The sequence below is a fragment of the Aptenodytes forsteri genome, unplaced genomic scaffold (genome assembly GCF_000699145.1).
Source record: "Aptenodytes forsteri isolate BGI_AS27 unplaced genomic scaffold, ASM69914v1 Scaffold96, whole genome shotgun sequence".
Taxonomy (NCBI): domain Eukaryota; kingdom Metazoa; phylum Chordata; class Aves; order Sphenisciformes; family Spheniscidae; genus Aptenodytes; species Aptenodytes forsteri.
Window position 1 is genome coordinate 2,855,793 of NW_008795029.1, and position 24,405 is coordinate 2,880,197.

Sequence of the window (24,405 nt, forward strand, 5' to 3'; positions counted from 1 at the left end):
ACGTCCTTCTTGTAGTGAGGGGCCCAAAACTGAACACAGGGCCCAAAACTGAACACAAGTAGTTGAAGACTCTCTTGTAACTCTTTTTCTGGATTAGAGATTTATTTGAAAAACCCTTTATTTGAATCAATTCCATAGCCTTAGCTTACTAAAGTTACACATGGTAACTTTATAATTTAGTAAGCTAGTAACAATAGTTAAGTGTACAAAAATCAGTATATTCAAGCCATTTACATGCAGTTCGTGTAATACCTTATTGAACAAATTGTAGGGAAAAGTTTTGGAGGAAGTACAAAATGGGTATTGAGGAAATGAAGGAAGAGAATTTAGGTCTTAAAAAAAAATAAACTTTCTGTTAAAACTGGGAGGTAATTTTAATAACTCAGCAGTACTTCGCTGTTTGTCATTAGCTGAAAGCACTGAAAATGTTTTAATTGAAGTACTTGTCTGGGGAAAGAAGCATCTTGTCTTTTAGGCTGTATAAATGAAAGGTGAAACTTCGAGCACTTTGACAGTGTCAAAACTAATTATTTGTAATGTACTACTCCCCTAAACATTTTTAGATTCACACCTTGGGCAAAATTCTTCGATGTGATAACTTTTATTGAATTTTTTAATTTGGTTATGGAAACTTTCAATAAGGACCTCTGAATTTCTCATTTCCAAGCAATCTATCAATGTATGTTGTCCATTGACTTCCACAGACTACAAGAAAAAGCTGCTGACACTATTGAAGCACTCCAGAAAGCTGGAATTAAAGTTTGGGTTCTGACGGGAGACAAAATGGAGACTGCTGCAGCTACTTGCTATGCTTGCAAACTGTTCCGGAGAAATACACAAATACTTGAGCTAACCACAAAGAAAATTGAGGAACAGAGTTTACATGATGTGCTTTTTGACCTAAGCAAAACTGTCCTAAGACACAATGGCAGCTTAACCAGGGATACTTTCTCAGGGTAAGGAAAAAGTTTAATTTTTAAGCCAGGACTGGGCTTCCGTGCATTTAATAAACAATTTAATGATTGATAGATTACCTTAAGAGCAGCAACATACTATGTTTCAGTTTCTGTTGTTAAAGTGTGAATTATTGTATGGCAATTAAGTATAATTTTGTTCCATATAAGTTTAAATCTTCACAGTCGTGGTTCTTTCTCTGTCTCATTACTGGTACTGCTTTAACTGTTAAAAGAAAAATCACAACTGACAATTATATATTTTTCCACTGCAAAAATATTTATTCTTGGCAAAAATGATAGTAAAGCAAAATACTGTTTCTAACTTTTAAAAAGGAAGCAGACATGATTTATTCCTGTAATCAGAGTTAGTATGTGATGTGACTTTCTTGATAAGACCAAGGCCACAGGGAGCAACAATATTTGGCCCTACTGAGCTATTTCTAGGGAAGATTGTGATACGCTTACAGACAGGTAACAGGCAACAGCATAGTACCAAATCTTCTGGTGTGTATAAAAATATTTAAAGTGCCCTAAACTGTAAAGAAACCATTGTCTTCTGTGTATTTTGAATATCCAGAGAAGGATAGGTATCATGTATACAGAAGTGATTTCCATGAAACATAACATGGAAGAAGATAGAAAATGGCATTAAAAAGCAAAAAAACGGGTATAATGTAAACACAGGTAATAAATTAGGCTACTTATTTGAAGCTTAGTAGTTGGTACACATTACTTGCTCTTTTGTTCCACTGTAAAAACCTAACAATTAGATTCTAAAACATTTTTATCATCTTAAGATGTTATTAAGAAAAGAAGTTATTGTCTTCCAGACATAGTGGTGTGTATTTGCTTTGCTTTGTTTTTCTTTTTAATATGGAACCAGCTAGCAAGTCCATTTTATATGCATTTGCAATAAGTTTGTAGTAAAGGAACAACAAGCTAACAATCATTTGTGATATTTTAGCAGAGAGTTTCTAAAACTGTTAGCCTTACAGCTTGAAACTCTGAGCCTGAGCATTTTTCTTAGCTGCTCTTATACTTTAAACCCCATTGGTCTAATCAAGCACATTTGTATATTCAGTTAAATAAATCGTGTTTCTCTGTATTATCTGTACCACATTTAGCTTCAATCCCACAGCTCTTACAACATATGTTTAAACATGTTTGTTTAACTACTTATTGATGCCAATTTTCTAGACAGTAAGACTAATCAGAATTTCTTGTCATTGGCTCCAGAGTTGCAAAGATAGTAATAGCAGGATTCTGCCTGGATATTCAAATTCAGGCTGACAATCCAAACATTCAGTACATTGTCTGGACTTCATAATAATACATTTTTGGTTGATCTAATTGTATACTAATGGTGTTGCCCTATTTGTGCCAATGGTAACAAAGTGCTGAAAATGTTTGTGAACTGTTATTAAATATAGTTTACAGTACTTTACACTACTTGTCAAAAATAGCTTGTGTTCTAGTAGTGAAGGTGGAGAAGCTTAAAATACGTCAATGTCAATAAATGTGGTGTTTTTCTCACAAACATTGGTCCTGGTGAAACCATGTTTGTTGAAAACCCACGCACAGTAGTATAACCTCGGAGCACTGAAACTAGAGCACAAATAAACCTCAATGTACGTTTATACAACTCACTGCTGAGCTGGAGCCTGAGGCTGCTGTGTAATGCAGGCAGTTGTGCTCTGAAACAACTAGTTTGGATGCTGCAGAAAACCGCTCTTGTGGTGCGGCACTCAGTGTGGACCATCTTCCCCCATTGCTCAGCATATGTTATTGTGTTAAACTGTGCTTCGTGCGACCACGGTTAAACTTCTAGCAATGTCCAAATTATTACAGGTATACCCGTGATAGATCAATATATATAATAATATATTGTAATATTGTAGATAACATATATAATAATTATATTATAATATCATAATTACAGGTGTACCTGTACTGGACTTAGCCACCACACTAAACGCAAAGTATACATACTGTAAATGTAGGCAGTGGCTTTATCTCTCCAGGCCAGCAAGTCTCTTTCAGGCATTTCCTTCAAAGCATGGTTTACTTCCTTAAACGTAGACCCTTGAAAAACAAGGTTATTGTCTTCATCAGAGTAGATTTCAGAGTACCAAAGGCCTTTCCCTTTAACTTTTTTCTCTATATTACGGAATGTGCCACAACATTAACTTTCTTCCTGCAACTCAGTTTACCTCACTGCAGTTCTTGGAGCCCTTTCAAACCAAACTGAAAGGTTATTAATTATACACTCATACTCACTGGTGAAGTCACTGAGGTATCAGATTTCTGTCTTTGAACTGGTGAAGCACTGAATATTTTCAACATAATCTAGAATTTTAAAATGTCATAAATAGCAGTCCTGTACAAGGAATTTCCTTTAGAAGTATATTAATTTTGCAGTATTCCGTACTCATTATTTTTTCATTAATTAATTTTCACAAAAGAGCTATTGCCAAATTCAAAATATGTCTGAGAATTTTACAGTGACTCTTAGTTTATATTTTATCCCTGAACAGACTTTCAACTGATATGCAAGATTATGGTTTAATTATTGATGGAGCAGCGTTATCATTAATAATGAAGCCAAGACAAGATGGGAGTTCTGGTAACTACAGAGAGCTCTTTCTTGAAATTTGCAGGAACTGCAGTGCGGTGTTATGCTGTCGAATGGCACCTCTGCAAAAAGCACAGGTTTGCATTTCATTTCGTAATTGTTTGTTAGCTGTGCATGTATGTAAATATGGAAAGCTTATATTCTGTATGACTTACAGTAACTTAAAATGTTACCATTCAATTTTATATCTTTTAAAACAGAAAAAGCCAAAAAAAAAGGGGGGGGGGGGCGGTTTTCTACTGGCAAGCAATTTAGATAATGGTATGCTAAAATGGCACCCAGCTGTGCACCTGAATTTGATTTATGTACATATTATAGCAAATTTTATGGTTGGTACATGCTGATAAATGAACATATTTAATGAACTGAACTAATTGCTTCCTTTTTAACCTAACAAGCTTTGAATAGTCTACTATCTGTTGATACTACAAGAACCTACATTATTTATTACTGTAGAGTGATATTTCTTCTCTATTTTTAACGTAAGTGGGAAGCCAAGAAAAAAGAATCCAGACAGAAAAATGTGTGCATTATCATTTTTAAGTACTTCTTGACTGTTGTGTACTAGTTTGTATCAAGTAAAAACATAACCTTCCATTACTGAAAGATCTCAATATTGCTGAAGAACTTTTAAAGGAAACAAACATTGGAATATACCCTTCTTTTTTCCTTCCAAACTGTCATGTCTTTTTCTCAGTGCTCAGGTACAGCGTATGTAGCCCTTACTCATTTTAACAAATGTATTTAGCCAGCCCTTTTAACTGTCTGGAAGTTTGCAGAAGTTTTCAGTTGCAGCTGACTCGGTACCAAATTTACAGAGGTGATCATTTATAATGGAGAGATTTGAAGTCAAATTTTCGAACAGTTTCTATGTCAACAGTGTGCAGATGCATACAGAATCCTATTATCTTTTCTTAAATAGTAAGAAAAAATTTCAGCACAGTTAAGAAAGCAAAATCCTTCAGTCTTTAGTTTCAGGATTTCTTTGAAATTGTATGCTCTGTCTCTGGAACCCTTTTAATTTATTAACGCACTTACACAGCATTAAGCAATCTCAAAACCATCTTCCTTTCCTCTGCTCTTCCTTCCTCCTGTCCGTCTCTCTCAAAATAGCTTGGAAGTATTTGAAAAATGTTATTTTGTATTTGGAACAAATACCTTTAATATGAAGAAACTACTGTGATCTTTATGCATAGTAGTTGCTTTGGGTAATATTGGTTTTGTGTCCCTTCACAGAATTTCTTATGTAACTGTGTTGGTCAGTTTAATTAATCGTACACTCATGCAAAATAAGGAAGCCATTACAGAGAAGAGTTTTTAACACTTTTTTTTTCCAGAAAGTAAAACTGATTAAGTTATCAAAGGAGCATCCTATCACATTAGCTATTGGTGATGGAGCAAATGATGTCAGTATGATTCTAGAAGCACATGTTGGTATAGGTAAGTGTGCTTTTTAAAATACTAATTCAAGTGAAATGATAAAAACCATTTACTTCTTAAAAACAGGCAGTCTCAAAGAATCAGGTTATACATTTTATAGACAACTTTTAGTGAATTTACCCCAGAAATTTTAAGAGATACAGCGGTGATCTCTTATTAGATCAATGTCATAGCATTATTCTATATTTTTTCAAATAATTGTATCTTTGAAATAGTTATTCAGTTATTAAACAGCTTCATCACTTTTTTTTAAAGGAATCATTGGCAAAGAAGGTCGTCAAGCAGCGAGAAACAGTGACTATGCAATACCTAAATTTAAACATTTGAAAAAAATGTTGCTTGTTCATGGGCATTTTTATTATGTTAGGATATCTGAACTTGTGCAATACTTCTTTTATAAGGTAGGAGAATGCTTATTCTACTTACATAAATTTCAAAAACTTACATGGTAATATCTAACTGTATACAGTTTGCACAGTCAATGGTACAAAAAAGCAGTAATTCCATAAAGAGATTTTGTTGAGTGCCAGATGCAAAGCTGAAATGGGATTATTGTTTTTATCCAACCATGAAGTGAAACAGCTTTTATATAGCTATTTTCTGTAATCTATGGTATGTTTAAAAGCAAAATTTGCCTTGTTCCCCCCCCAATTCCAACACAGACTGTTCTACTTATTTTCAGAACCTTCTGGGTTCTCTCTACAGTGGCCTTTTAAATCAAGTTGGAAATAGTATTTGAGAACTTAGCATAACTTAATTTACATTAGTTTCTAAATTCATTAGGATAGCGTAGATGGAGAAAGTTTATAACGTGCATCCCCCTGTTTAGACAGATCCCAACCAAGTGTTGGGATCCAATCAACGTTCTTTCAGTAAGCAATGGAAGATTATAGAAAGGAACCTCCAGAAGATAATTCAAGGTCTTAGTGTTTGACTATATGTATAGTTAGGAGAGGATGAAGTTTGGGATCACAGCTAGAAACATCTTAAAATTACTTTGCTAGGGACCGTGGTAACCAGAGTATCCATGCTTGCTTATCACAGTTTGTGTCCTACTGTGGATTGTGCCTTATTTGCCTTGCCTTAACTGAGCTGTGCTCTTGGATCGCAAAATTCATTGCCCTTGAATTTTGAAACTGTAGCCTTATAAAGTTTGCTTTCAAAATATTTTAAGTATTTTTCTTAACAGTACTACTGCAAGATGAGAATGTTGGTGTTTAACGTACACAGCTCTTTCTACTGTTCCTGCAATGTTTACTATTACTAGTATTATAAAACGGTTATACATAGCTATAGCATTGTACAGCATATAAATTAGTGCTTATACTTCACTTGACGACTGTATCGCTTTATCTTTCAGAACGTCTGCTTCATTTTTCCTCAGTTTTTATATCAGTTCTTCTGTGGGTTTTCACAACAGGTTAGTTGCTCTTTTTCCTTCACTGCCACATTTTCTCTTTGGCATTTTTTTTTTAAAATTGATCCTTTAACACTGTGCCTGTTCAGCTGAGAAAATTTCTAGGTTAGTTTACACATTGTAAAAAGAAGAGCATCACTTTTGGTTCATATGGTTTTCAGTGGCAATTGCAGTTAAGTTACGGAAATCAATTTTATGAATTATGATAAAAAGTAATGTTTATTTTCAAAGTCAAAGAATACAAGAAACCAAAATTTGGAAATGGCAATGCAAAGTGAAATGGCTGTTAGGTTTAAGCTTATTGAACATGGACAGAGGCAATCCTGAAAAATAAGTAATTGAACTAGTTGTTCATTTTTAGAATTCAGAATGAAAATGGAAGAATAAACTAGTCTACTCCGGGGTGTGCAGGTATGAATTGCAAACTTCAGACAAATAGTGGCATTCAATTAGGTGAAAAGGAAAAATAAACACAGAAAGATAGAGGAAAAGTGAACTGCTGCTTACCAGAAAAGTGCCATCATTCAGGAGAGGATCCAGTAATCTCCTTTCTAAGTTTTTGCTTATTTGCTTTTCCCCTTTGCTCTTGTCTGATTTGTGCAGAAAAATCTACCTCTTCTTTCCTCTGAATGAGGGAGCAAAAAAACAAAGGCATGAATGACTGGACTTAGACAAAAAGAGGGTTAAGTTTTCAGGATTAAATTGGACAAGAGGAGCATTTAATTGGGAGGAAATAATACTGTTGCTTTGAATTTGTGGAATGTCTCAAAAGAAAGCTCCAGGACGAGTAAAAATGACAGAACTTTTTTTGTCTGTTTTGGTTTTAATTTCAAATGACCATTGAAAACTCTGTAGGGTTTTATCAAGCATTATTAGGATTTAGATATGAAAGCATGTGTTGATGAAAATTTAGTTGTAAAATTTCCTGTTCTTTTAAGTGCTAAATATGATTCTGAATCAAAAAGGGGATTTTGACAGCAATTTTTACAGCATAAACAATCACCAAATAGGTTTTGGGAAATAAACAACTCTTTTTATGGGGAGATGTGGTAAGTTTGAGTGCCAGTTACAATGATGATACATACATGGAAAAGTACTTCAGAGGGATGAAGAATCAAAGACATGTTGGGGTGTTTCTTTGTACAGCGCGTTGCAGTCACCCACAGCTGAAGAACCTCTGGAGTACTCCCCCTTCCTCCCTGCATGTCTCCATGATATATAGACATGGAGGAGATAAAAGGAGGGGTGGATGTGCCATTCTCTACAGGAATCTGCTGTTGTTCAGTTTGAGTAGTCTGGAGTTGGTCTTATAGTTGAAAACGACAGGAGGGGCCGATATGTGGACCAGACTATTAAATCAATCTTTTAGTTGACCTTTTGTCCTCCAGATGAATGGGGTACAAGTGCAGAGTTGTGTCGTATATCAGTTAGCAGCTGTTCAGGGACATTCCCTCCATTGTGAAGGGATATAGTTTTGTTTTTTCTGAAGAAGTTGACTCATTCATTTTTACATTAAGTGTCATGCAGTGGGTCATGTTTTAAAATTAAAACTAGCTGATTTAATTCTTTTCCATCTACAGACTTTATACGATACTGCGTATCTAACACTGTACAATATCAGCTTCACTTCCCTTCCTATCCTCTTGTACGGTCTAATGGAACAGCATGTCAGTGCAGACACACTCAAGAGAGAGCCTTCCCTGTACAGGTAAAACTAATACATTATGCCCCAAAGTTTGACTGTTCAGTTGTGGAATCTAGCTCTGTTATAACCAAAGTCCTCAGGATTTCTGTACAAGGTTGTAGTAGAACGTCAGATACACTGCAACAGAAGGGTTGAAGACCACATGCACAGTCTATAAACTACAATAGATACACGTGTATATTTACATACTGCAATCCGCACCATTTATTTGCTACATTAGTGAGCGAGAGCAAAACAGAAATTACTGTTCTACAAATCAAAATATGATTTATTTTAGTACTCTCTATTTCCTCCAGCCATGGGGAACAGAAGTATTTTAAAAAGAGAAAACATACCATTTCTTCTACATACGTGTTTTATTCTGAAAGAAAAGAGGTCTGAGTGGTAGTGTTGTATCACAGGATGTATTCTGTGTGGCATCCAACATTGTCCTCTGCATATTGTTGACTCACTTCTGTGCGTTGAAATTGTGACGGATTTAGATTCTTAGCCACTTGAAATACAGTTCTTGCCAACTAACTTCATGTGGCCATCTGAATTAGGAACAGTGCCCAGTTTTGATTCTTGCAGATGCAATACCTGTACATTTTGGAGAGTGGTAGCAGTAGATAATCAAAGGGAAAACATTTTTTGAGAGGTAATACTAGATGCCCAAAGGCTAATCAATGCAGTGATATGTTTTTGCCGATGAAATTGAAGAGGGGTACAAGATATTACTGTTGAAACCCAACCCCCCATTTTTATTTTCTCTTCTATGTTTTAAATGTTTTTGAGTTTAGAAATGGTCATTCAGAAGACCTTTCTGGTTTTTGAGAGCTAGCAGAGGTTATTTGGTCAAAAACATTTGGTTTTTGATATCTAATAGATTAGCTGTTTTGGGCAATAGCGCAGTTGTTCTGGGCCAGATGAGGCTACTGTTAGCCACATACGGTTTTGCACTGTATATTGGTAATCTGCGGGGAGAAATGACTTCATACGGTCATCAGACAGTTTTTAAAGTGCATACGGTGAAAGTATTGATTGGTAGTAAATGTTTCCGTAATTCAGGATTTTCATTTAACTGTGTTCTTATTTACTCTGTGTTTTATAATATGTGCCAAGTTGATATATACTCATTGTGTGGGCAAGAACTAAAGTTGTAATATTTAAATTTTTCTGTAATAAGAAAATGCATGCTAATGAACAGTTCTGTTGTTGACCAATCCCTGTATTTTTTGTGGGAAAACATTCAAGAAATCCGATTTGACCTGAAGCTTCAACGCAACTGCAAAATCCTTGTTTTGCATGTTCCACATGCAATTAATATTTTGTTTTGTTACAATATTCTGTATAAAAGTACCCCATGGGAAATAAAGCAAAGTCTCCAGAGACCTCTAGTGTTTCCATTGAAAATCTACAGTGTATCGTCACATGCACAGCAAATACTGGAAAAAAGATATCTTCTGTAGAAAGATTGAAAAGTAAATAGGTGCAGCACAGGGGAATTTACCATACAGTTGAAATAAGCAGAATTACAGGCAGCAGTTAAAAGAGGTTTAATAAAAATAAAATAAAGAAAAATAAAGAGGAGATGTTCAGGAAGGATTTGGATGTGAAGTGGTAGACAGTTGTCATGGAAACGTGGTGGTTTTGCATGCAATCTCTTAATTGTTTTTCCTTCAAAAAAGCAGTATGAGTGACATTGTTTGTCTAAGCTTTTTTGAACATACTGATAATGTATATATCTTATTTTACACAGAGATGTTGCCAAGAATGCTTTGCTGCGCTGGCGTGCATTTATTTACTGGACATTCCTAGGAGTGTTTGATGCTGTGGTATTTTTCTTTGGTGCCTATTTCTTGTTTGACAACACAATTGTGACCAGCAACGGACAGGTTAGTGTTGGATTTGATCAGTCAATCAGAGGTAATTTCTTTAACGTCTAGTGTGCTATGAACATAGTTTTAATTGTTTTCTTCAAGATTTCCAGCACAGATGATAACTGTTTTATGGGTTATGGTGAGATAGATGGGTTATCTGTTCAGCAGAGTCTGAACTATGTAATAGGAATTCTGTGTATCAGTAAACAGAGGCATAGGACTAGATACTTAGGAGAAATATATATTGTAAATTCCAAGTATTCTTTCAGAATTTACATAGTAACTTTTCTGTTTCGTGCTTAACATGCATCTGATGAATATTTGATTAACATATCAAAAGGCTTTTGGTAGAGTAGTCATGAATGATCATAAAAGAGCTTAAATGTAACAAGCTTTTTAATATTTTAATTATTTTTTACATATGGCAGCTTAAAATAATCTATCTCTACTTGCTTTGCAGTCACATGAATGCAAATTTTAAGAACTTTTGCATTTTATTTATTTCACCCATTGATATTTTGGTCTATTTTATTTGTGTGCTTTTTTTCTTTTTGCTACTTGCTTCTCTTCCTATCCTCAGCTAATGACAACCAGCACTCACATGGTAAGATTGTTGTGGATTTGTCATGATATCCATTTCATCTTTCACTGTTCTTTAATTAAAATGTTAAAGAGCAGTTAAGTATTTTCTATAATTATTTCAGAATCACTTAAACCTATAGATAGAAATGTTCTTTATTGCTACTTTATAAGTACTTAAAATACAAAGAACTTTATATAGAGAGAGTATAAGGAATATTAAGGTATAAGTGGTGTGGTAAAGAGCCATGAATTTATTTTTTAAAGTAGGCTTTTTGCTTCCTTGAGTTTTGTTACTTTGTTCTGTGCTTTTCTGTGACCTACATTTTGTTGCTGACTCTCTCTGCTATAGAAAATTTATTACAGTTTATGCTATAAAGTGCTTGAATGGCTTTAGAAAAGGTCCTCAAAGTAAGAGAAAATAAACTGGGCGCAATTTTGTTGCCTGTATGCAACGTACATGTTTGCTAGAAATGCAATATTCAAATATTAAATACCATCTTTGTGACATCTATCAGGGAAATGAACTTCTAGAGTGTGAGAGAACACTTGTTAGAAGGAGCTTTTCTAAGGACAGAATGAATTTCCACTAGACGTAACTGTACACTGCAGCACTTCTTTTTCTAGTACCATTATGTTCTGTTAGATGTTCAAAACTCTGCATCAGCTTGTATTTATAGTCCTGAAAATTAGACTTCTCATACCTGTACACATTTTGTAAACGGTTTGTATTGCAAATATTCTGACTGGGTTCCTTTTTGGAATTTTAGTCTACTTCTGTTGCACATATTAAATCAAATTCTTCTTGATAAAGCTCTAAAGCCAGACTAGTGCCTAATTTCCAAATTTTGAATGCATATGTCTACAACTAGATACCCATGTTAATATTTCATGATTAAATGTATTGCTTGATGAGACATTCTGATTCTTGAGTGTCAGAGTGGGTTAGAAAATTCATCGTCATTCAGCATGCATGCTTGTGTGTATGTATAAAACTTACAGATTTTGAGTTGCAATTTTAGATTTAAAGGCTTAAAAACGTTAGTGTTCAGGAATAGTCAGAGATACATATGTGAGGTCATACATACATGAATGCTAGTTGGTGTTGATGGTTATTTCCAAGTATTTAAATTATGCTCATGTCTGGAAAAAGTAAATGAAAGATTTGAAGATTTGAAACGTTTACCACAACAATATGTTATTATGGAACAGGAAAAAGGTAGAAAGCAGGAAAGGGGATAAAAGGGCCGAAGGTAACACTAATACTATAAATGATATAAGATGATTCAACTTAGGTTCCAAATTGTTAAAATGGGTGCTGAAGCAAAAATTTTGAGTTCTTCTTTCCCTCCAGAAATGAACTAAGCACCATTGTTGCAAAACCAGTAAAAAATGAAGAAAGTCGATTTTTCTCACTTAGATTGATGCCTGTGTCAGACTGAAATTTACATACCATTAAGCTTGCTTCCAAACATAATCCCCCCAGGATGTTTCTCAGTATTTAGAAATGTGTTTGAAACTGCATGCTGTAGAGCGATGTTACTAGAATAATGGAAAAGTATACTTTTAATTGCTGAGGTTTACTTCATAAACGCCTGCCTCAGTCATTTCCTGGTAAGTAAAACTAAGATGCCAAAGATTTATCTCTCATTAATTGTTACTAATTTGTGATATTGCTTTGTGTATGGTGTGCCACTTTGGATATGACATGGTTGGTGCTGTAAAAACATATAGTCAGAGACCAACTACATAAGGAAGGTAAGAAGAAAAGAAGGCACCATAGAAGTAATTGCAGATTGTAAATGTCATCTTAGTTTACCCATATAATAAAATGTATTTCCTGTGTGATTTTTTTATTTTAACATTTGGTGCGGCTTGGATTAAATATAATTGTTAAGCTGGGTTCAGAGATAGGTAGGAGAAACTAAATTAAAAGGAATAACAGAATGGGAAATTCAAAACAGCAGGAAGGAAGAGAGGCGAGTAGAATGATGAATTGGAACATGGAAGATATAACAAATACAGTCACAGAAGGAGGTGGGGAAGTCTTGGATAGGCTGGGAGCAGAGCATAGAAAAATATTTGTTAATAAACTAGATGTTAACAAACAGACTTAGAAAAGAATGGTTCACAGCCTGAAGACACGAGTAGTATCTTGAAATAGTCAATGCTGAAAATACATTGTGAGTTTTTGTAGCTCACACCATCCCGTCTTGTTCTGCTTAACCTTTCTCGGTGCCAAATTAGCAGCATTACGGAGTCTGCCGTCCCTGTGCTATGACCTTGTTTTCTGAGCCAAAAAGATGGGTTAGTGAAGGGTTTGGTTGCAGCCCGGTGCTTTCTATCTAGCCTGACAAACAGACAGGGGAAGTTGTTTCAACTTTTTTATTTAATCTCACAGCTTTTATTGGAAATACAGACACAGCTGTTCAGTATGCAGAAACTTAGACTGACACTAGGCTTTCTGAGAGATGCTAGATATGACATGAGAGTGTTGTAAAATTTAACTGCAAGAAGAAAGTGAGTAAACGGCATAATTTGAAGCTCCTGAACCAGATTCCTGTCCAGTTTTAACTGTACTGATTTTTTTTCAGGGCACACAAAATATTGTAGCAATAGCATGACCCTATAAAATTGTTATATTACGTGTTAAAGTAAAAGGTCGAAATGCTGAAGGTTTTCTGCACTTCATCTTGTGTTCTGTACACTTGGTCAAACCTTGAGTAATTTTAAAATAATGAAATGGTTATTCAGAATAATGAATCTTTCAGCCAGTCATTTGTTTATTTTTAAAATGATTTTCCGTTCCCAGTTGATCAGATTATCTCAGCCTAGTTTCCTACAGATTTCTGTCTTGTGGCTGGCTGTGGGCTCCATTCGGAGTTTTTCTCACAGTAGCACATTTGTGTGATCACTTGCCCATGTGGATCCCCGGTCATCTAATAATTGGGCGAGCTCATATAGAATAATGTAGATGGGAAGGGATCCTGGAGGTGATCCAGTTCAACTCCCTGCTTTGTGCAGTTACTCAAGGCTTTGTCTAGTCTTTTTCAAGTTTTGAATATCCATGTCTCCATTCGGAGTTTTTCTCACAGTAGCACATTTGTGTGATCACTTGCCCATGTGGATCCCCGGTCATCTAATAATTGGGCGAGCTCATATAGAATAATGTAGATGGGAAGGGATCCTGGAGGTGATCCAGTTCAACTCCCTGCTTTGTGCAGTTACTCAAGGCTTTGTCTAGTCTTTTTCAAGTTTTGAATATCCATGAGGATGGAGATTCCATAACCTTCCTGGGCAACCTGTTCCAGTGTTTTTTCTGCCTTCATGAGGAAAATATTTCTCCTAATACCTAAGCAGAATTTTTCTTGTTGCTGAAGAGAGGTCTGTTCCAGTTCTTCATCTTCGTAATTGTTCTTCAGATATTTGTGGGCAGCTACTAGGTTGTTCCTTAACCCGCCCCTCCACCAAACTAAGTCCTTCAACCTCTCCTCACAGGAGAGCTATAGACTGCTAACCACCTTGGTTGCCTGCCACGTGATCCTTTCCAATTTTTTTCACATCCCTCCTGAGCTGAGGGGCCCAAAACTGGGGCCCCTCACTATAGCTGAGTAGATGGGAGTAATTGCACAGTGTTCCAGGTTCAACCTCACTATAGCTGAGTAGATGGGAGTAATAACCTTTCTTCAGTGGCCATGTTCCTCCCAATACAGCCCAGTTTGCAGTTTCCCTTATGTACAGAGAGAGCGCGCTATAGACTTGTATTCAACCTGGAGTCCACTGTAACCCCACTGCAACTTCCTTTTCAGCAGGGCCATTGCTCAGCCAGTCAGTTCCAATATATGGCATTACTCCTCCATAGGTGTAAAACTTTGCACTTTTCCTTATTTAATTTCATAAGAGATCTGTTAGCCCACTTCTCAAATCAATGGAGGTCCTTCTGGATTGAAACTCTGCCGTTCATTCTGTCAGCTATTCTCTATTTGTGTATCGCCTGGCAATTTGCTCATGATGCTTTCTGTGTCACCATCCAGGCCACTGACAGAGATATTCAGCAATATCAGCTCCAGTATCAGCCCCTGGAGTAGTTCACTGACTACCAGCAGCCAACCAAACATCCAGGACATTGATCACTAAACTTTTGAGTCCAGTGGTTCAGCCAGCTTTCAACTCAAGTAGCAGTCTGTTTACCCAGCCCCTGCTTCCTTATCTTCCAAATGAGAATGCTGTCCGAGTCAAGTGTCAAATGCCTTGCTAAATTCAAAATAGATTGCGTCCACTGCTCTCCCTCCTTAACAACTCCTTAACCTGTTGCTCCCAAACTGTTGGCTGCTCCTTTCCTTCCCAAGCTTTGCTGTAAGTGCGAGGAGCAGGTTTTGCTCATGAAGACTAATATCCAGAGTATTGAATACTTCAGCATTTTCTTTAACACCTTCCACTAGGTTGTCTTACCGCTCCATCAGTGGGCTTACATTTTCCTTTTGAAACAATGATACCTGTAAATATCCTTTTTGGCACCCTCAACACCCCTCACTAATCTTAGTTCGAGCTGGGCTTTGTCCGTGTGATTTTGTTCCTCTGTACCTGCTGCCTGCCCATATTGTCATTTCTTGTATGCTCCCATTTTGCCTTTTTGTTCGTTGAGAAACATCCTGCTTGGCCAGCTGGGTCTTCTGCTGAAATTTCATGTCTTCCTGTGGAAGAGAGTTCATGAGATCTCAGTAGTTTTCTCTTTCAAAATCATTCAGGTCTCCTGGGTACCCTTCATGGGTGCAATGCACTGAATAAACCAAAGTCTCTTCTCCTAAAATAGTGTGTCCTAACTCTGTTACTATTCCAACATTTCTCTGGATCCTAAACTTGGTTATCACATAGCTGCTGCAGTCTAAGCAATCCTCTGTGACCTTATTCACCACCGGTTCTTCCCTCCATCAGCATTAATGATCATTTCTGCCCACTTGAAAAGCTGAAGTGTTTTTATTTCATTATGCAGATGAGGAGAAAATCAACCACAATTCAAAAGTGTTTTATCTTATAAAATGTATATAGAACATTTATGTACTTACATGGCTTCGATGGTTATCACATCCTTTCTTGTACTGTTACTCATCTGTATAACATGCTGCTGAACCACCAAGAAATTGTGGGACACCAAGGACAGCAGAGAAGGGAGATCAGAGGAAAGATGACGTCCAAAAAGACTGATGAAATTACTGCAGTTTGTTTGTAAATCTCAGTGATTTGTTAACTGTGCTACACTTCATTTTTATTAAGAAACATATTTGTGAACTTTAGGTTGAGTGCATTGATTGTGGGTTTTCCCCGTCTGTATGAAATCTGAGGTGTGTACACACAAGGGCGAGAAACCAGAACAATTTGCACTGGGGTAGATCATGTAAGAATTCAGTGCTGTTGCTTAAGTGTCAGCTCCTGATACAACGCAATACATAGCTTTAAGAGGTTTATTCTGGACAATTCACAAAGTAGTGGACGGTATAACTGCAGATAACTGCTTTGGACCATTTTTTATAGATGTTTGGAAACTGGACTTTTGGAACACTGGTGTTTACTGTGCTTGTATTCACGGTTACATTGAAGGTAAGGTATGCTGTATTTTATCCATTGAAACTTTCTTAGAGCTTGTTTTCTAATTGCTGCTTATTTATATCGGTTTCTCTCTACGACCGTGCATTGTTGTATTAGTTTAAATTAGTTTAAATACAGTTTTAACTTAGTTTAAATACAGATTTTGCTATCTGTGCCTTCTTAACTGTGCTCAAAATTGAAAAATGTTTTTTAGCTAGTTCTGTGTAGAATCCTTCCCTTCTCTCAAAGGGTGTCATTTTATTTCATCTGATGAGTATTCTGTTGCTGCTAGATAGTAATAACACCATACAATCTCGTTTTGGTTTTTTTCAGCTTGCACTAGATACACATTATTGGACGTGGATAAATCACTTCATGATCTGGGGATCACTGGTGTTCTACGTTATCTTTTCTCTGCTCTGGGGAGGAATTATTTGGTATGAACGCTCATATAACTTGCATCGCAAATGTTCTTCCAGAAACAGTTGTTAAAGTTGTTATATGTATATTTCACTTTTTTGTCCCGAACAGAATTAAATTTAGCTTTTATGTATTGCAGAACTCCTAATAGCAGTTACATTTTAAACACATCAGTAATGGTAATTACAGAATCCTCAGCTCTTCTTTCACCGAACAGCTGCTAAAATACTCTTAGAGGAGAATATCAGACCTCAGACTGCCACTGGGGCTATCTCAGTAGTATCAGTCAAAAGCAGTCCAAGGCTTGGTTCAAGTAGCTGAGCCTGTCTATCTGAGGCAAAATGTCATAGAGTAGGTCACGTCTGTGCGGCTTGGGGCTAGCCACCCATCCACTTGGCTTGTCCTAGAGGGAACTAGCTGTAGCAGTCTCAACTAGGGCCAGGGAGTGGAACGAACATTGAAGTTGTGTGGATAACCAGGAGTCCTGTTTTTGAGCGCGTTATTTGCTCCCTTATTTAGCAGAGTAGATTTACTGTAGATGTCTGAGCACCTACTTGTTCTTCTGTTCGTAAGAAGCTTTTTAAGAAGTAGTATAACTCTTGTACATAGCTGATTGAAAGTAGCATGTTTTGGTTTTTTTTTCTCTGTTAAAAAATTGTGCGTACTTGAAACTGAAATTTTGGGGAAGGAGATCAAGTTGAAACAGGTTCAAGTTCTTACTATGCCTGATTGCCATCAGGAACTTGAAGTTGTGTTTCTCATCTGTAGAGTGCCCAGTTACAAGGTTATCTTTTCTAACCTCTTCTGCTGGAACTGTTCTGCTTTGTATATGTAAGTAAACATTTTGAGAGAAAGCAGAGCCTAACTGTTGCATGGTGATTAAGGTGACATTTAATTTGGAGTAAGGATTTGTGTTTCAGTGTGTCCTTTGCAAATGAGTAACCACCTGTCAACTCCTTGGATATTCAGTAGCCTCTTCTTTTTTTTCAGTAAGACCAGATCTCAGTTTCTTCAGCATCAGAATGAAAACAGTTTGCAGAAGTGACATTTTCCCTGCTAATGTTTTCCAGCCAGCCTTGCTGTGTATTAGAGATGTGACTATATATGTGCAGCAGTGTATTTTAACTTAATTACCTTTTTAGAATGCAAAGATGTCTGTCAAATTTTAGAAACTAGCAAGAAACTGCCCTACTGGTAGGAGGGCTTTACACTGCAGTGTTACTACAAACTGTCCGTTGATCTTTGCTCTCAGTAAACATGGCCTCTGGTTCCCGTTACCGTATGGCGATGGCATTTTAATGACCAGACAACTGCCATGGAGATAGAGGGAAACATGGAAGTGAAGGCAGTGAAAGTAGGGGCAGATAAAAATGTGGTGAAAAGGTTAGGGAGCATAACGTGAAACTGCCAGAGATGCTTAGGGGAGCTTGAGGGGGATGAAAAAAGGTGTGGTCAATGAGCCTTACTCCGAGGATACATACAAATGAGTGTGCATTGGGAAGGAGGAGGGAAATGATGGGTGGGACACAGAGAAGAAAGGTGGAAAATATCTGGGGCCAGATAAGGAGTAGATGGAAGAGCATAAACAGGGTAAGAACGTGACTTAGTTTATCTTTGCAAGGGAGAGGCAGCATGGGAGGGAGGACAGCATGGTATTTCCTGCAGCCTGGAAGACAAGAGGAAAGTAGTTCTCTCTAGTCAGCGCGTGTTTAGATCTCCTTTTGAGAAAACTGGGATGAATGAACTCCCACAAACTGGGAAGTTGAACCTGAAGTATTTCATCACTGTCATAATTTTTATGTCTTAACATTGCCGGTCTGTCTTTTGTGTATTGAAGTGTGATACCTATTTAATCTTTTTCCTACTAGGCCTTTTCTCAATTATCAGAGGATGTATTATGTGTTCATGCAAATGCTGTCTAGTGGTCCTGCGTGGCTGGGTATAATTCTGCTCATAACTGTCAGCCTTCTTCCAGATGTTCTCAAGAAGGTCTTATGCAGACAGTTGTGGCCTACAGCAACAGAAAGAATCCAGGTAAAAAAATTTTTCATTGGGAAGTTAGTTTTTTGTATCACAAGTCTCTAATAATTAGACCTCTTTCAAGCTTAGAGGCAAGATTAGAACAGAGGTTCCCCACCTGTGGTGTATATCGCTGGTTGTACACCTGCCACTTCTGAGTGGTATGGTGAAAGAAGCTGCTGATTATTTACATGGTGGTATTTACCTGAACCCTTGGGCAACCCCCGTGCCTCCCTACCAGCAACCACAGGGAAATCAGCTGATGGGGATGGTGGGAGACAGGCATATGGCTCAACATGATTCCTGATTTGAGGAGATAAGAAGGGTAAGGGGATTGGGATCTTGGTGAGGGTAGGTAGGAGGCACTTAACATCAGCCTGGACAGCAGTTGTTCCTGCTGTTGTGGCGTATTCAGGGGCACTGCCCACACCCCTGAATTGAAGTAATTATCTTTCATACCAAGTCGTTCTACTGCATAAATCAAACTCTAATGTAGACATTTTAGCATTTACCGTGCAAGCTGAGCACAGTTATCTAAAATGGAAAACCAGCTAAAATAAGCTAAGCTCAAAGTAAAACCAGTAGGAAGGGAGCATGTGATTTTATTGCAATCCCCTGTAAAGTAGGATTTGCACAAGCAGTTGCAATCCTATACCAAGGGACTCTACAACTACGTGTGTGTTTGTTATTGAATAAATCTAGAATTTATACTCTTAAAATAAATGTGATGAATATATTAGTATGTTGTAGGGCATATGTAGTAGACTCATGCTAACATTCATATTGCATGATCTGTGGTTATAATACTTCCTTAGCAAACTATTTTATACTGATGCTGTGCCTGTAAAGTTGCACAAGCAGTTGCAATCCTATACCAAGGGACTCTACAACTACAAGTGTGTTTGTTATTGAATAAATCTAGAATTTATACTCTTAAAATAAATGTGATGAATAAGGGAGCATGTGATTTTATTGCAATCCCCTGTAAAGTAGGATTTGCACAAGCAGTTGCAATCCTATACCAAGGGACTCTACAACTACGTGTGTGTTTGTTATTGAATAAATCTAGAATTTATACTCTTAAAATAAATGTGATGAATATATAGTATGTTGGTAGGGCATATGTAGTAGACTCATGCTAACATTCATATTGCATGATCTGTGCGTTATAATACTTCCTTAGCAAACTATTTTATACTGATGCTGTGCCTGTAACAAAAACACCTCTCAAAACTTATTCATATTCTATTAATAATTATTTCCTCTTTCATATTTCAAATTACATTTTGCCTGTTATGATATGTTATCTCTACATAAACGTATTTTAAAACCTATTGTCACCTCTCTTCTGATAAGCCCAAAAGGAGAAACTGTTGTGTAAACAAAGACTTGCTCTCCTGAGGCTGAAAGGGAGGCCAGGTTCTGTGGGATGCACGGTACTATTCTGGGGCCATCAAACCTGCCCCGACAGAAAATTTTACCTGTATTTTTGACCCCAGCAAACTTTCATATATTGAAGGACAGTAGAGGTGTTGAACCTGAATCTTAATGTTATTGCCCTTGCTCTTTTCAGCCTGTCAACCACCCCTGGTAGGGTGGTTGTTAGGAGTTACCAGCAACTGTGTGTGTAGGGATTAGTTAGCATTTTGATATTTATTTGAGAATATACTTTGCGTTAAGAGGAAAGGAATAAAGGAACTTTACTTCCAAGGAAAGTAAAATTTCCCCCTTGGCAAAGGTAAAAAATTCTTCTCGCATATCTGCAAAGTAAAACCCCTTGCCATTGTTTTGTATTCCTTGAATGTACAGTTGTGAAAATGCCCCACTTCAGGAGGACAGGAAAGAATAAAGGGGAGCAGAAAAGCATTCCCAGGCAGAGCAGCATTTAGCGTTTTTCTGTTTCGATACCTTTAATAGATGTGTCTCTGCCATATATGCTACTTGTGGAAGAAGTTGATCTTGCTATAGGTACTGCATGCTTAATTTAAAAGTCTAAAGAGAGAGAATGAGGAAGGGTTAATGCAAAGAAGCAAGCTAGCAAACAAGAGCCCCAAACAAAGGTATTACCGCATTTCTTACTGACGTTGTATGTTAGCACTGGAAAATGAATCAGTTGTAAAGCAGACTTTGGGCTTAACACAGGCAATATTCATTTTTTTAATATTTAGTAGAAAATCTTTGACTTTTAACCAGATATATTCCTTGTGTTTCTTCTTTCCTCTCTTTGTTTCTTCCTGTCTTCCAATCCGCTTTGTCTAAATAACTGCTACCTTGCTTTAAACATAAATGATGTGCACGGTTACTTCCTACAATCTTCTGGGGAAATCAGACTAAACATCAGTGCCTTTCTGTTGAGCAGTCCACCATCTTTATGCTTTCTCAGACTTCAAGCAGTCTAAGTTTCTAATGGAACAAAAGGTGACTTTTTTCTGCCTTTCTGCATGCCTGGCCATTTCATTCAAAGGACAGTCAAAAGTTTATCATCAGAAGTTATTCACCATACTCATTTTCTCCATTTCTGATTCACGTCAACTATATTTTGAAGAAGAATACTTTTTAGTATAGTTTTTTCCTTCTTCTGTTTGTTTATCTTAAAGATTCTATGAATCGTTGTCACAATCCATCCCTATCATTTTTGTCACTGTTGTTACTGAATTTTACGTAATGTTTCTGCCTCAAGAATCTACGATTCTTAGCTCCCCATTTTAATCATTGGTATATCTGTAGGTGAACGCATGTCATGTTTGCATTGTACCTGAGTAAATGGAATAGTTGCCACACAAAGAAGTGATAATTCTGATTATGCTGATGTTACTAGCATAATACAGAAAATGGGGTACTGGAAGTCCTTTAAGCGATTTTTGGCATATGTTAATATATCTGCTCTGCTGTGATAGGAGAAAACACAACTTTTTTATTCAGAAGTTATTTCCAGCTTGCATTTTCAAACTGAGCTTTCCTTATATTCCACTTTATGAAATTCTGGGCTCTTTCTCGAAAGAAAACAGCTCAATATCCAGAATTAATGACATTTAATTTAATGTAAACGTAGAAGAAATGCTAGTAAATCTTTGCTTCCCTACAATCTGCAAGAAAGCTCCTTTTGACTTAATAGTAGGAGACTGTTGGCTTCCATTGCAGATTTTATATCTCTATTTCTTAACTGGTTAAGATAAAAAATACATTTCCTCCTTATTTGCCCCTTCAAAAATGTATAGTCAATAAAAATGACTGTAATTATGTAAGTCACAGGGAAAATACACAAAGTTTTTTTTGCTGCTGAAAATTCTGGCTAAAATTGGCTTTTAAGTGCCTTAGGATTGGTTTGAACTGAGCTTTTAAACAATTATTTTTAAACTTATTGCATTCCTGTAAGCTATACTGCTTTCTTTGTAATAAAAGGGCTTCTGGAACAGTTGAAAAGATGAACATAGGACTAGCAGCCACCGCCCAGGTTACTAAATTAGTTCTCCTCAGGCAGTAAGATCACATGAAGCCTTTGAAGCAAGTCTTATGCTTCTAAATTTTTCCATTATTTGAGAGTCACTCCAGTGTGTGGTGGGTGATTGTTTACCATCATTATCATTCAGAGGTTTTTAAACATTCCAGATACAGTTCTGGGGTTTTTTGAGAGAGCTTTTCAGTGAGAGAGAGAGAGAGAGAGAGACACACACACACACACACACACATACAGAGACATATACATGTGTGTATACATACACATATGTACATACAAATATATGTATATATATGTGCATGTATATTTTTATATATACACACACACATATGAACTGTTGTCTGTCTTGGGCTAAAACATTAATTCTGCAAAAGCTTTGGAGGAATCTGTTGCCTTTTGGTAATTTCGGTCAAAATCTGCTCGTTTCTTATACCTGTATTCCCAGTGACTCTTTGGCTCAATGAAACAAGCTGAATTTTGTGCTTTAACTGGAAATTGCGCAGCTGTGAGGTTTCTTTCAGCCTTTACTTTTAAAAAGCTATAGGGCATTTTTTTTAATATATCCAATCTACATTAATAGATTATATTTCCTTTTTCTTTATTCTTCTTTCATTAATAGCAGAAGCTTGGCAGCTCTGTTATGGAAAATATAAATACACTTTAAATTATCCTCTTTTCATTTTTACAATTGTCACTGCAATTGACAGTGTTTCAGCAGTCCCGAATGTTTTGTAGCTGAAATGCCAGGTGTTTTGATTCTGAACTGTAAATAACTTCTGTGCTTTCATCCCTTTTTAAGACTTATTTTTCTTCTTCTCTTCGCTTCTGACTGGTGGTTTTCTCCTTCACTTTCACTTCAGTCACAAGGTCGGCCCATCAGCCTTGTTATGAGAACTCTACCCTTTGCTGCGCTTGGGGAAACCCAAAGTGATTCTTTTGCCTGGGGAAGCCTCTCTGGGGATTTGTCATTTTTCTGTTCCTCAATGGGCTTAGCTGCTGTTGAACAACTGCACAGTGCTCTTAGAAAACTGGTCACCAGCAAACCGTTGCCTTTGTCATGTGTTGGGCTCCTCTTCTGTGGAAAACAAAGAAATGGATCTTGCTGTTGCAATATTTGAATCCCAGGGAAGAAGTTACCTTGGTAACTCCCCTGCCCTCTCTCTCCCCGTGGTGTAATGACTAAGCTGTAAGTCAGCCTCCGCTCGCACTTGGCCCCATCGCCTCCGTTCGTAGTGCTCCCCTCAGTGTACCGGTTGTTCTGGGGAGTAGCGAAGCGGGACGTCCGCTCCTTAATTTGGAATCGATTTGGCCTCATCACATCACGGGGACCTCTCCCATTCAGTACAGGTTATTGTCAGAGGGGCAGGGCACGCAGCCCACAGCACTTAGTCATGGTACAGTTTAAATGCTTTTGGGAGTAATTAAGTATTTTTAACAGAGTTTGAAATGGAATTAAAAGCATCCTCAGAGTGGCTCAAAGGATTAATCTCAGGATCAAGAAATAGGAACCTTGTTTTACACTGGATAACCTTTCCTTTTTAAATCTATCAGAAAATCCGTCTTTCTTACAGGACTTTGCTACAATAGTTACATTTGTACCAAATGGTACAATTCATTTACGTTTCCCTCTTGTATTCAGCAAAGAGTCTCACTGTTTTTCCTCATCCTTGCAGAAGAGTATGAGACATAAAACAGCCCTAAATGCACTGGCGAACAGCGATGGGCCACTTCTTGAAGGAAACCTTTCAGCTTCCGAGCCATAATTAGATCAAAGCTAGGTAACAGTACTGTACGTGTTGCCAGTTTGGATTAATTTCTATTGGTGAACTGTGCTATTTACAAATCAACTGTTTCCTCCAGAGTTTTTGATGTACTGTATCAATATTGATACAAAATCGTTATGTTTTACTTGGAGAGCCTAGTTTTTGCAAGAGATGTTCCGTGCCACAGGTAAGATCTTTTTGTCTCAGACACTTACTCGTGTAAGGCAAAACAACGAATCAATATACCCATATTAAAGTCCTATAAATACATTGTGTTACGTATAGGTGCTGTGTGACATTTCTTCTGTAAGAACTGCAGTCGTTATTGCAGAGTGTATTCGCGTTACACCATGGTGTGGAATACATAAAGTCAGAAGTAATTCTCACACAGTAGTAGTTTATCCATCATCTCTCGTGCTCTTGAATACATATATAGACCAAATGCAGACGGTAAAACAGGAAGATAACCATACGAAAGGAAGGGAGTTACTGGTGAGTAGGATCTTGGGCCCTGACACTGGGGCTCTATATCTGATGGTATTTACCATAGCAATGTGTTCTGTACAGACCAG

The 24,405-nt window shown here is 37.0% G+C and overlaps 1 protein-coding gene across 1 annotated transcript in view; it reads left to right on the plus strand.

The window, feature by feature from the left end:
• The window catches only part of ATP11A (ATPase phospholipid transporting 11A), a 121,595-nt gene that overhangs the window by 93,638 nt on the left and 3,552 nt on the right, over positions 1-24,405 (plus strand). The window contains exons 19-29 of the mRNA XM_009276143.2: positions 705-956; positions 3,491-3,665; positions 4,926-5,028; positions 5,284-5,429; positions 6,389-6,448; positions 8,026-8,153; positions 9,889-10,024; positions 10,590-10,613; positions 16,121-16,186; positions 16,508-16,611; positions 18,463-18,628. Coding sequence (XP_009274418.1) covers positions 705-956; positions 3,491-3,665; positions 4,926-5,028; positions 5,284-5,429; positions 6,389-6,448; positions 8,026-8,153; positions 9,889-10,024; positions 10,590-10,613; positions 16,121-16,186; positions 16,508-16,611; positions 18,463-18,628 — 1,360 coding nt within the window. The remainder of the gene's footprint in view (positions 1-704; positions 957-3,490; positions 3,666-4,925; positions 5,029-5,283; positions 5,430-6,388; positions 6,449-8,025; positions 8,154-9,888; positions 10,025-10,589; positions 10,614-16,120; positions 16,187-16,507; positions 16,612-18,462; positions 18,629-24,405) is intronic.